Source organism: Ambystoma mexicanum, chromosome 9 (genome assembly GCF_040938575.1).
Source record: "Ambystoma mexicanum isolate Mex_15411 chromosome 9, UKY_AmexF1_1, whole genome shotgun sequence".
Classification (NCBI taxonomy): Eukaryota; Metazoa; Chordata; class Amphibia; order Caudata; family Ambystomatidae; genus Ambystoma; species Ambystoma mexicanum.
The window spans coordinates 542543651-542557588 of NC_090931.1; the positions used below are offsets into that span (position 1 = coordinate 542543651).

The 13938-nt window shown below is 45.1% G+C and overlaps 1 protein-coding gene across 1 annotated transcript in view; it reads right to left on the minus strand.

Annotated features, from left to right (window-relative positions):
- Positions 1–13938, minus strand: part of LOC138488252 (uncharacterized) — a 2582589-nt gene that overhangs the window by 2072733 nt on the left and 495918 nt on the right. Inside the window, exon 6 of the mRNA XM_069615092.1 lies at positions 6666–6801. Coding sequence (XP_069471193.1) covers positions 6666–6801 — 136 coding nt within the window. The remainder of the gene's footprint in view (positions 1–6665; positions 6802–13938) is intronic.

The following is a 13938-nucleotide window of genomic DNA, read 5'->3' on the forward strand; positions in this document are numbered from 1 at the left end:
GCTGGACTGCCCCAGGGCAGGACAAAGACTGATATGTTTGGGATATTTCTCCTCTGTGAAAGATAGTGAGCTAAAGACTCTGGGTAAGTCTCTCGTAACCAGGACTAATGTCTGGCAGAGGGACTCCCAGGACCCCCCTTGTTAATTTGCATGTTTGCAAACATGTCAAATGTATGATTTACATTTCTATTGCTTAAAACTATTTGCAAATAAATATTGCAAAAGGAAAAACAAGGGAAAAATACAAATTTTACAATAACTTGATCCTTGATATATTTGACAGTACACAGGAGCACGTGGATATATTCCATGTTCCTCTGGAAATTATTGCAATAGTGCATTTCTTTTCATTAGAGTTCTAGGTGCATATAATCCAGCAATTGGAAATTTAGTCTGTAAACTTTACATTGCTAACAGACCAGCGGAATTACTTATACAATTCAAATAAATAATGCAAAGCCAATTTTTAGGAACAATTAATGAAATTCCAGATGATATACAAGGCAGATTTTGGAGTGGAACGTTTACACAACACAAATGTAGACGAACTTTCCCAAATTACACAAAAAGAACAATCTAATACACACTCTTTATCAAAGTATAGCAAACTAATATTTACAACTTTACAATACATTACTAACTATCCTGCAGATGGTACACGTATATGATTGTTCCAGATGCAGTTAATATTAACGTTTGTTAAATGTAATTATGTAGATGAAAAGACTAGTGATGTAAACAATAAAATGTTGCTGGGATTATGTATTTATGTTTTGAGGAACAAATCCGCCAAGATGAAAACAATAATAGGACAATACGTTCAATTGTAATTAATATTAACCAACAGCCTGTTCCAAACACTTGATAACATTTTAATTATATGAAAATATTACGATCCAACCAATAAATATGTCCTTTTTAAACAATTATATAGTTGCAATCTAATTCTGGAATAAGACCGGCAAACGAATTAACAAAAGTTTTAAAAGGCATCGTAGAATATTTACCTTTAATTATACATCAGTAGCAGGTGTACCCGTGCTTTGCACATTCATTCCTACGTCATTCCTAGTTTGAAGTTTATATACTGAACTAGGCCAATGCTTCTTTGTAAAACAATATGGCTGGACTTTCCTGTAGGAGCTAGTGTGAACAAATTGTCTTTGTTTCCAACTCTGAAGCAAGCCACCTAAAGCGGACCATGATAAAAGCATGAATCCCGTAAATCGGTTCCATCTAATTTGAGTTGGAGCGTTGAGATTGCGCAGCAACATTATTGGTGCCCCGATCTACAGCGGAGACAGAAGTGACCTCAACATAAATGCCGTACGTGTACGGCTGAAGCATGTAAGCTTTGTACTGTTGAGATAGCATATTTTCATCAACTTCGGTGAGAAATGAAGTTTCTGTAATTATCACAAGAGATTTTCCACGATGTGACAGACAACGTCATTGTGGACACTATCAAGGGTATCAAGTGGGTCCCCAGTTCCGCCGTAATTGGGTATGGCCGGTTTCTAATGGCATTCCAGGGTTTGGCGTTGTTCCGTCCCACTGAGTTTTTCTCCACTGATTCCCCCTCGCCCCCTGGTGCGCTGGTAGGATGGGGATAGCCGTTTCGTGTTGCACTGTTGTTGCTTGTATGGGTGTTCTGTGATTCAGACCACACTCACTGCTTTTCCCTTATGGGTTTTTTTGGTTGCCCTTAGTTCGGCTCCTTGTCCACCTGGGCCACAATGTGTGGGTAGTTTGGGCTGTGTTACAGCTCAGACTGGTGTGGGAGGATCAGGGTCTCCTATGTCTGCGCAGCTTTCCAACACTTAGTACGTAAGCATTCAGGTCTTTGAAGTGCTGTTTTCCTGGAGCTCACTGGGGCCGGAGCAGTTTTGTGTTGTGCTTTTATTTTTATGGGGGTCCTGTGGATCAGACCCCCACGCAGTGCTCTTCAACTATGAGCTCCTTATTAGCCCTCGGTTCAGGTCCTTGCCCACCTGGGGTGTGACGCATGGGCGTTCCAGGCTTTGTGTACGTTCACGCCGATATGCCAGGTTCGGGATCTCAGGAGCACAATGCTCTGTTGGGTGGTGTGTCAGTGTTCCGGTCTTTGGAAGCCGCGTTGCCCATGGGCTCAGTGAGGCTGCAGGCTTCCTGGGGCAGGGGGTCTCAGTACTTCTGCCCACCGCCCTCTGAGTTGGCAGCATCTGGATCGACTAGGTCCGGGCCGTGGCCCGAAGGGGTATTCAATGAGTCGCCGGCACCGCGGGAGGAGAAGAGGGGTGCCCGAGGGCATGGGAAGTATCCGGTTTGCTTCCTCCTCAGGTATGTGCCTTCCGGGTGTTCCCTCCGCCCAGTCTGGGTCAGTGTCCCACAATGTGTCTCCCGGAGGAGTGGTGGAGCGGGTGACGCGGGGTGTTTCCATGGGCGAGACCGTGGTGTTCCCCTAGCGCCAGTCCAACGGGGAGCGGGCTCATAGCTGCGGCAGATTCAGTTCGAGGACACCCACCTCTTCAGGCTGTTGGGGTACGACAGCCGTCACTGTGACACCCACGTTGTCCTGTGCCAAGACACTGGGTTGGTGTTTCGGAGGGTCGTTCACTGTTCCGTGGGATGTCTCCTCCACGCTGCAGTGTCTTCCAGCACACATGTTCATTACTGGTTTCGCTTTCGCTAGACCAGGCCGCGGATACTAGAGCTGTTTTCTCAGGGATTCCTCATCCGATTTTCTTCAGGATTTTTCCCATCTGGTGGGGGGGTGTTCCAACGATAATGGCTCGCTTTTCTACTGCAGGGGGGTTCAACAAGTGGGGCTCAATCCACTTTTCGGGGCTGCAACAATGGACCTCACACTGAGAGCACTATTGTCTCTGTGTCCCATGGTGGCCAGTGTCCAAACCTTATTTTTAACATGCCAAACACATTGTCATGGGTATCCTGCCCAAAACAAGACTCACTTGCTGAGTGATCCAATTCAGGATGGTTTGAACCTCAAAGCATAACAGCAAGAATAGCGCCCCGAGGTCTTTAAGACTAAGTTAGTGAAAGTTTGGCTTCAACCCCTTTCTCATTGAAAAAAGTGAAAATTCACAAAACTATTCATTAGGTCTACTTTTGGCAATAAAAGCACTTTCCTTCTGAATGTAAATCGATATAGCATAGTCATAAACTACCGTAATTCCTATATTTTCTATAAGCAATGACTAAGCATCTATCACAGGCAGAGCAGCACCACAGACATAACCGGGGCCATGATGCGGTAAAGGCTATGCAATCGCGTGATTGGATGGTATGAACCGATAATCCCGTGAGGCTAGGCGATGGCTGTGACTTTGGGCTCTACCTGTTGTCCTGCCACCCCCAGAGACACGTGGCAAGTCACCCAGGAAGCAAGACACACTCACCTGAGAACAGAACTAAGGGGTCAAGTAGGTGTTTGTCATCAGACTAGGGCCCGTTTTCTATAAAGGACAGCTCTGCTGCAGACAAACAGGTCATCACGTAGGTATAGCATGAACACTTGGGTATAGCATGGACACACAGGTATAGCATGGACAGAGGATGTTCTTTGATGGAGCTCATTGTTCATATAACCGGCTTCAAGTATTATGCTGAACTTCATTGAGTAAACACAGAGAAAACCCCTTGATTCTGGTCCTCTGAGGCCTCATTTTCAAGATAGTTTCTCTGTCCCTCTGGGAAACAACAGTATGTCAATAAACCCGACTCCTCTCCTGCTACTCGATTGATAGTCATGTTTCTACAGCATACTGCGAGCACAGACAGTGTTGCTTGTTTCAATGTACACAGCAGCTAGCTGCTTAATGTTCCTTCCCTTACTTTTAATATGACTTGCAGGTAGGTTTTCATTTTCAACCATTTGGTGCCATAAAATAGGGCCATAAATCGCAATAAAAACAACTTGCTTTCAAATAGGGTTTAGTACTTTGCTTCTGCGCTTAGCTCTGTAAGAACGTATTCAACTCTCACAACCGACAAATAGCAGAAGAATCGAAGGGAAAGACTCTCGGAATCAGGGATTAAATCATACATTAGGAAGGTCGGAATGTGTGAAACTCACAGAAAGATGTGGCTCTGCTAACAAAAGAACCCAGGTTACCAGTCAAATGGTCGAAAACATTTGGTCGACAGACAATTTGGTCGACACCATTTGGTCGAATGCCACGAATGCCAAATGGTCGATTTTTTTTTACCCATTTTTTGGTTTTTTTTGGGGGGGTCCCCCCCCAACCCCCTTTTTTTCTTTTTTATTTTTTTTCCCCACACGAAAACCCACAAAACACATATATATATATAAAAAAAAAAATTCGACCATTTGGCATTCGACCAAATGGTGTCGACCAAATTGCAGTCGACCAAATTGCAGTCGACTAGTTGACTGGACACCAAGAACCCAAACCCCTTGCATTCTATCATTATAAGTGTAGCCATACTGTATTCCGTGTTTGTATGGCTGTGCATTGCTTGCCAGCTAAGGCTGCGCCATATAAAACCCAACGTATACAAACGACACTTAGCATTACCTACCACAAGTACATACCAGCAACCACAGACCACCAAGCCATGAACTCACATAAGAGTCTTCTTGAACGCCAGAGTGCTGCAGCAAAGTACCTCCTTACAAGTCTGCAGCACCACATTACCATGCCGATTACATTTGGGCACTACACAAATGCCAATTTAACATTTTTAAAAACCCCTACATGGACCCATCCTCTCCTGTTAACCTTCGGCCTATTTCTCTTATGCCTTTTCTATCTAAACTCCTCAAATGCATGGTTTACTCACAGATTTCCATTCATGTCCTCTCTAACTCTCGTCTTCCACCTCACCAATCTGGTTTGAGACCTTCACACTACACTGAAACAACCCTTCTTCCGGTATCCAATTCCCTTCTTACGGCCTGCTAGACTAAGCATTCCTCTACGTTTGTTCTTCTTGATCTTTCTTTGACACAATGGATCACTCTATCCTGCTTTCCTCTCTTTATAATCTTGGCTTTCGTGGCACGGTTCTGAACTAGTTTACTTCTGTCATCCCGCGCTTTCTCGGTCTCCTGGCTCAACCAATAGTCCTCTAATCACCCGCTCACCTATGGTGTTCCCTAGGGTTCCTGTTTTTAGTCTTCTTCTGTTTTGTTATACACCAAACCCCTTGCTGCTATTATCTCTTCCTTTGGAGTCTCCCATCACATTTATGCCGATGACTCCCAAATCTTTCTTTTTCCTCCTTTTCTTCTGGGAGTTATCTTTGACTCCTCTCTCTCCTTTGCGTCCCAAATATCCCAATCATGTTGTCACCCGCTGTAAAATATACAGAAGGCTCGCCCATTACTTACCACTCATGCTACTAAACTACTTCTCTCCTCACTGGTCTTTTCCTTTTTATTCTATTGCTCTTCCATCCTCTTTGTCCTCCCAATTTACAAACTTGCACCCCTCCTCTCAATATACAATACTTCTATTTGTCTTATTTTCTCTCTATCTATTGTGAATCAATCTGCCAAGCTCTGCTCTCTCAATGCTGGTTTTCCTTTGAATCCTGTCTATCGTTTCATTTTCTGTGTATCAATTTTAAATGTCAACCACCTTGCCCCTCCTTATCTGGCTCTCTCGTTTCTTTCTACTCCCCCCGATCACACTCTTCTGCCTCAATCTCAATTGTTTCGATCTGTTCCCTGCCCTTCATAGGCACCCTCTCATTTCCGTTCTCCGTTTGCTCCAAAATTCTGGAATACTTTGCCTCTTTCAATTTGTTCTATCCTCCTTATCTTTGTTCAAAACGCACCTCAAAGATTACCATTTATCTTCCTGACCTGCTTTTTCACACTGATTGTGAATTTGCTGCTACCGTACTGCTTATTGTTTTGTCCAATGCTTTGGTGTAAGGCGCTTTATGAGTCAAATAACATAACAAATAACAGATATTCCTATTGCCAACTGTGGTTCCAAGTTTATCAACCTCTTAATGATGAAAGGCTAACTGGACTACTACGATTTGACCAGGGAACTTGCAGGCCACAACATCAAAAGCTTAATTCACTGAGGTCTCTTACCAGCAGGAGTGTGCAGTGATTCACCCTTGTATAGGACACCCCAAAATACCTGACCCAAGTCTTGCAGAGCGCTCCAAGTAATTTGCTTGCTTATATGCACCAAAAGGTAACGAACTGAAAGGTTTAAATTAATCATAACACTGCCGTATCTCTTCCATTTCATCATGTTTATCTTGTTTGTGGCATTACAGAAGAGGGCCAGCAATAGGCAAATTACTCTCGGTTCTGCCACCAATGGGAACAATTCAGCCAAACTGCTAGCCCACATCTGATATGATATGATATATGATATGATATGGCATTTGTAACGCGCCTACACACAAGTGTAGGGAAATTCCATTAATCAACCAAAGAGAGGTTTCTGTCTTTGTGGGTGTTATCAGTGAGGTGCAACTTGATTCTGTAGGTCCTAAAAGTAAGGGACCCACATCTGAGCATATGTCTCCTCCGACAATTCCTAGCTTGCCAGGCATATAGTTGTCTCCAATACAATCACACCAGCCTCTCAGATGGCTCAGGCTTTCAAAATCTGAGCTGATTTCCCACAAGCCCCATCTAGCTTTAGGGCACCTGCTCCGGAATGGTATTGCCTTACCTTTTGGTATCATGGTCTGCCTGCGGATCACCAGATGTACATCTTTACTTTCAATGGACTGTGGTCGTCGTCTTGCCAGCAAGGTCCAGTCGGAAAACCAAGCTGAGGAGTCTTGATCCCTAGAAGGCTGTTCACCCTAGGAACAAAAAGGGTTAATTAGGTAATATCGAAGCACACAGGTGACTCTTCTGCTAAGATTTAGGTGCCTTAGTTTATCCATAAAATAGGGGCAATGTCATAATAACTATGAGATAGAGCGATAAGCACCCCGAGCTGTACATCGTGATACTTTAAGAATGTGCCATTGTCTAAATGGTTTATTCAGGTACATAAATCCATGTTAACTTATACCATTCTTGAAATGGACAGGATGGGTTATATTATTCAACTGATTATAAGTATTCTCCCTTTGAAGCAGCCATGATGCTGATTGTCACAACCAAGAAATTACAAGGAGATGAACTAGAAACATTATAATGGGATTCGATTTATCTGAGCAATACTTGAGATTACCACACCATAATTTAAAGATTATAATACAATTGGTATTAAAATACCAATATGATGGGTGGGACAGAACTAAGATGGCACACTGAGCATTTGCATTCACTGGCCCAGCGGACCACTAGAACGGACACCAAACTTTCCAGTAATTTGAGAAAATGTCAAATGAAGGAGGTTAAACAGATCAGAAACAATCCCCAAAGCACTTCCTGCAGCAGAAGTGAGTGACGCAGCTTTGGGGCAGATCTCCAAGATGGCACCTCTACACACTCACATAGTAACCACTGAGACCAAGTGAGCAGAGTGGTTGGCGAGAACTGGATGGTGTTGTCGGGCTGTGCAACATGGGAGATCAGAAGTTCAGGCGTCTGCAAAGTGATGGCAAACAACTGGAGACCTGTTTTCGTCCACTCACTGCTCTGCCTCTTGCATTGGGAAGGGATAGAGAGTGCATTGGTGTCAGAGCTGAGGCAAGCATTTTGTATGTGTTCACGTGAAAGCTGTCGCGAGTAGCCTGTGCAAGGTGCTTTGGTGTGTTTGCTTGAAATACAGGACTTTAAAATAATTAGGGCTGAAGCAAGGAGGTCTTTCCATGCAGATGAGGGGAGTAGGCCCCATTAAAGTCCATGAGAAAAGAATGTAGTCAAGCAGCAATAAAGTGGTGGGTCTCCCCCAAGACGGTAAAAAGAGCGGTCATAAAAAGAGGGAATTTGGGCAAATAGAAGGGAAAACACTGTGCTCAAATACAGGCCAAGAACCTCGCTTTCGGTTTTGTAGCTGAATACATCTGGGTTTGTCTACAAACATCCACTAAAAGATCCATGGATTTAAGCAGTGGTAGTGGAAGAAGCATTTTCTCCTGTGAGATTCAGTGCAGGTCACTGTAGCTCTGGGGGAAATACAGACCCCCATCCTGCTACTTTTCTATGCAAGCCCACCTGAAGCTGAGTGGCTGAGAAGAACAAGTTACTTACCAACTGTAACGTTCTTTCGACTGGATGTTCCGCCCACGTATTCCTCATCTTATAATAAATCGTTATCTCCAGCTTCGCTGCTTCGGAAAAATAAATTATCGCCAGAGGGTGCTGTGCTCGTTGAATGTCCCTCGACGGACTCCGTACTCTGTCGACGCCACCGATGGTATAAACAGCTCGAGCCGCGCCCGTTGCTTCAGTTCTGTTTTTTCGATAAATATATAGGAGGAACACCCAGGCGTGCCCCATGACAGATACATTCTTCGTGAGAGGAAAGTGTAAGAAAACGTAAACTGTACTGCGGGGTAGGATGGGAGGGTCGATGAGGAACATGTGGGAGGAACATCCAGTCGAAAGAATGTTACAGTTGGTAAGTAACTTGTTCTTCGAATGGATTGTGTCCTCCCACATATTCCTCATCTTATGATAGACTCCCATAGCAGTGGCAATTTTGGAGGTGGGAGTACTAATTACAGTTTTCATGGACAGAATACAGAACTCCAAATAACCCCTCATTGGAGGAGGCAGTATCCAAGCAGTAATGCTTGATGAAAGTATGCATTGTTTTCCAAGTTGCAGCTGAACAAATATCTGCTGCCAGGACTCCCCTCTTCAGAGCCGCAGAAGTAGCCATTCCCCTTGTAGAATGGGCTCGAAGCCCATCTGGTGGGTCTTTTCCCGCCAATCTGTAACATTCAATTATGGCCAAATTAATCCAGCGGGATATAGTCTGTTTTGTTACTGATGAGCCCAGTTTGTGACCAGTATAACCCACAAACAGTTGGTCATCTTGTCGCAATTTAGACGTCCTTTAGATGTAAAAACTAAGAGCCCTCTTGGGATCTAGTCTATGCAGTCTCTCCTCTTCTTTGCCCAAATGAGGAGAAGGATAAAATGTTGGTAGTATTATTTTTTGTGACAAATGGAAGTCCGAAACTACCTTTGGTGAAAAGGAAGGTTTAACTTTAAGGACTACCTTATCCTTATAAAAAACAGTATATGGTGGTTTGCATGAGAGAGCCTGAAGTTCACTAACCCTGCGGGCTGGTGAGAGCCACAAGAAGTACAAGTTTTAGTGTTAAAAGCCTCAATGGACAGGAGTGCATAGGCTCAAAAGGTATGCAAGTCAAAAATGTTAATACTAAATTTAAATCCCAAGTAGGGACATGAAAAGGTACTGGAGGGTATACGTTAGTAAGCCCTTTTAAGAATTAAATCATTAATGGTATTTTGAAATATGAAACCTCTTCCGAGGTGCGCTTGAAAATAGACAGCGCAGCAAGGTATCCTTTGATTATTCCTATCTGGAGCCCCAGATTGGCTAGATGTAATAGAAAATAGAGCACTACTGGAGTGCCACATTGAAAAGGGTCCACATCCTTATCTTTGCACCAATTACTAAAATTGTAACAGCGACATCGGTACAAAGATTTTGTTGCTGGCCTTCTGGCCGAAAGCAAGACTTCCATTACGTCATCCGGAAGATCCCAATCCTTGTATCTCAACCTCTCAGAAACCATGCGTGAAGGTTGAGTGTCTTGACCTCTGGATGGAGAACCCGACCTTCCTCTTGCGAGAGAAGATCCTCTCTTTGTGGAAGACGTATTGGAGAGCAGATGGACATGTCTAGAAGGTCCGGGTACCACGTCCTCCTGGCCCAATCCGGGGAATTAGGATCATGGTTTTCCTGAACTTTCTCAACCTCCTGATTACTTGAGGAATCATGGGGACTGGGGGAAACACGTACAGCAGTGGAAACTTCCACTCCACTACAAATGCGTCTCCCAGAGCTCCTCTTTCAGGAAATTCCCTTGAGCAGTACTGATCGCACTTCCGGTTGATCGCGGTGGCGAACAGATCCACTTGAGGGGTTCCCCAAAGGGCGAAGATCTCCAGAAGGACTTCCTCAGCTAACTCCCACATGTGAGAGACTGTGCTCTGCCTGCTCAGAGCATCTGCCGCCGTGTTCTTCTCTCTGGCTAGGTGAATTGCTGATAGAGAGAGATTCCTTCTCGTATTGCCCAGAACCAGAGCTGCATTGCCTCTCTGCACAGTGGTAGTGACCCTACTCCTCCTCTTTTGTTGAGGTAGTACATGGCCACCGTGTTGTCCGTCATTATCAGGACATCCTTTCCCTGTATAGAGGGTAGAAAGGCCTTCAGCGCTAGTCTGATTGCCCTCAGCTCCAAAAGGTTGATGTGTAGTTTGGACTCCGATGGAGACCAACGACCGCCGATTGTCAGATCGTTGGTGTGTGCTCCCCACCCCGTGAGTGAGGCATCCATCACTACTGTTATCTCCGGCTATGGTTGCCAAAAAGATTCTCCCTTGAGAATGTTGTTGTTGCAAGCCCACCATAGAAGATCCTGAGCAACTGCGCTCTGGACTTGCAGAAGATCCGACATATTCCCTGAGAACTGGGAACACTGAGTTCTGAGTGCCCATTGAAGGGATCTCATTCTCAACCTGGCCTTTGGTACTAGGAAAATGCAGGATGCCATGAGGCCGAGCAACCTGAGAAAATCGAAGGCCGGTAGATGCTGGGCATTCTGGAACTTTGTTACCATCTGCTGGATGTGGAGAGCTCTCACTTCGGGAGGCGAGGCTTTTCCCGAGGAAGTATCCAAGACTGCTCCGATAAACTGGAGCTTTTGGGATGGTATCATATGGGACTTCTTGAAATTGAGGGAGAAGCCCAATTTATGGAGGAAGTGGCAAGCGATCGAAAGATGTTCCTGAGCTTTTTTTGGAGAACTTGCTCTGATCAACCAGTCGTCCAGGTAGGGGTAGATGTGAATACCCCCTCTCCCGAGACTCGCTGCCACAACCGCCAACAGTTTGGTGAAAACCCTCGGGGCGGAGGTCAACCCGAATGGCAGAACTCGAAACTGATAGTGAGAGTTGCCAATCGCGAACCTCAGGTACTTTCTGTGCTTTGGATGGATTGGCACATGAAAGTAAGCATCCTGAAGGTCCAATGATACCAACCAATCCTGGAGTTGGAGAGCCTGGAGGATTTGAGAAAGGGTCACCATCTTGAACTTGTCCTTCCTGAGGCACTTATTTAAGTTTCTTAAGTCCAAGATGGGTCTCAGTCCTCCATTTTTTTTTGGGATGAGAAAATATGGGGAGTACCAACCCCTGTTCCTCTCCGCTACAGGTACCTGTTCTATGGCACCTTTCTCTAGCAGGGTTAACATTTCCTGCAACAGGAGCGGGTCTGGAATTTTTACGGAGTTGGCTTCCGGTGGGTGATTCTGAGGTCTTTTTTAGAAGGGGAGACAGTAACCTTGGCTTACTGTTTCCAGTGCCCAAGCATCTGAGGTAATGCCCCGCCATTCCTTCAGATGCTGAGAGATCCTGCCTCCCACTGGTGTTTTGTGTAACATGGCCTCAGAGGGATTTGGAGGCGGCTGCAGGAGTGGCTGAGGGTAAAGATGCCGCTCCTGAGGCAGATTTTGCACCTCTTCCTCGTGCACCACGAGGGAAGGTTCTTTTGCCCCTTTGAGAAGCCTGTCCTCTTCCTCTACTAAATGAGGAGTAGTAACGAAAAGAACGACCGATCCAGGAAGATGAGCCGGAATAGGGTTTTAGAGGCTGGCGTATGGAGGCACCAAGCGATTTAGCTGCCGCTTTCGAGGTCTGAAGTTTTTCTAGGCTTTCATCAGCCTTACTGCCAAACAGCCTCGAGCCATCAAAGGGCATGTTAAGGAGCCTGGCTTGCATGTCTGGTTCAAACCCCGACTTCCTCAACCACGCAAATCTGCGTAGCACAATGCTTGCAGCCATGGATCTGCTGATACTATCAGCAGTATCCAGTCCAGACTGGAGACATTCCCCCATTGCCTCCTTCCCGTCTTTGACTATATTCAGGAAGCCTTCCCTTTCCTCGCCTTCCGGAATATGCTCAGCCGCCGCCGAAATAGAGTCCCACAGGGTATGGGTAAACCTGGCCAGGGTACAGGTGACAATTGTCGATTTAAGGGCCATACTGCCTGAAGTGAAAACTTTACGCGCCCAGGTATCAACTTTTTTATCCTCTCTATCTGGAGGGATAGTGGGATATGCAGTTTGCTTTGATGTGGATGCTGCCTGAATAACTAGACTTTCTGGAGTCGGATGCCTGTTTAAGTATTCAGGATCCGTACCAGCTAGTCTGTATTTCTTGGGGAAATTACTATCTGCTATATGTACTTAATTTTTTATGATATTAAATATTTCTTTGTTTACATCAATCTCTGTAAATATCTGTTTAATTCTCTAGGAGTGTTCTAATATGCATGCAAATTGATAACCATTAAGGTTATGTGGGTTGAGACCAGGTGCAATATTTCTAATTCATTTACACTTCACACTGGCTAACCCCTAAACATACCAGTACCTCTGTTTTGTTGAGATTATAGACCTTGCCCCCCACTGGTACGTTACCCCCCGGGGCAGACCACTGTGGCTACAGAGTATCCCTAATTCTGTATATAAGAAATTACTATCTGCAGCAGCAATGCTCTCAGGCTTTTCCCAGTTTTTCTCCACCATCCTCTAAAGAGCCCTGTGAAAGGGGAGATTTGGATCTTTTTGAGGACCTCTGACAATTATATCCGTCATGTCATCCTGTTAAAAAAATGGGTGAAGTGTTACCCCAACCCATATACTCAATTACTCTGGTCATAAAACTCCTGTACCCTGAGTCTGCATGTTCTGCAGGATCAGGTCTGGCAAACTCTAATTCTGGGGAGGTGTCAATTCCACTGGCAGAATGTAGAGTATCACTCAGGTCTCTCATTCCAGATTCCTGATGAATAAGTTCCTCAGGAACTTGCTTTGTGCCATCTGAAACTCCAAAGGGAGTGACTTCCTCTTCCTCTGAGCCAGATTCCACATAAATTGAGGACATGGACTTAAAAAAGTCTGACCTGGGCAACGGAGTAAATCTTCTTTCTTCCTCTACCATAAACGTCGAAGGAATGGAAAAATCCTTTGAAGTTGTCGAAGGAATCTTCGATGACTTCGAAGATGACTTTGATACCGGTGTCGAGGTTATTTTTGGCTTCGATGCCGAAACGGTCGACGACTTATGTTTTTTATATGGCACCGGAGAGGTGCTCGACTCTCGAAGAGTCCTCGACGACTTGTCGTCGACTCAAGTTTTTCGAATATCCTCGACACTACCAGTTTTTACCAAGGTAGTCTTAGACTTCCCTTTGTCGTCCAATGGAGCGACCGTAGGGGTATGGCTCTTCCGAGGTTCATTCGAGGGGGTCGAGGCCGCATTCTCGAATACCTCCATCATCTTTTTACGAAATTCTTCCCATTTGCTGGGAGAATCCGATTTTGATGGATATCGAATTTCTTCGGTCGACTCGGAAGATGATGATGAGGGAGATCTATGTCTCCTCTTCATTTTTTTGGACGAGGAAGAAAAGTGTCTCGATCTATTCCAAGATCGAGATCTCTTTGAATGCCTAGGGCGATCCGATTCCTTCGAATCAGTCGTTTTCTTATGTTATTTGGACATAGCCTTCTTAGAGGCTTCCCTCCCCACCGACAGTTTACCTCTTCTCTCACGAAGAGCTTTCTCGGTCATGGATTGGCAGGAACCACAGTCATCGGTCTGGTGACTGGAACCAAGGCACCAGAGACAAACGCGGTGAGGGTCCGTGATCGACATTTTCGATCCACAAGCTATGCACTTCTTGAACCCAGTCTTGGGTGTCGAAGGAGTCGAAGACGACATTTTCGTCATAGAAAATCTCAAGCGCACCGTTCTCGATAGCAAAGCGATCGGAGAAACAGGA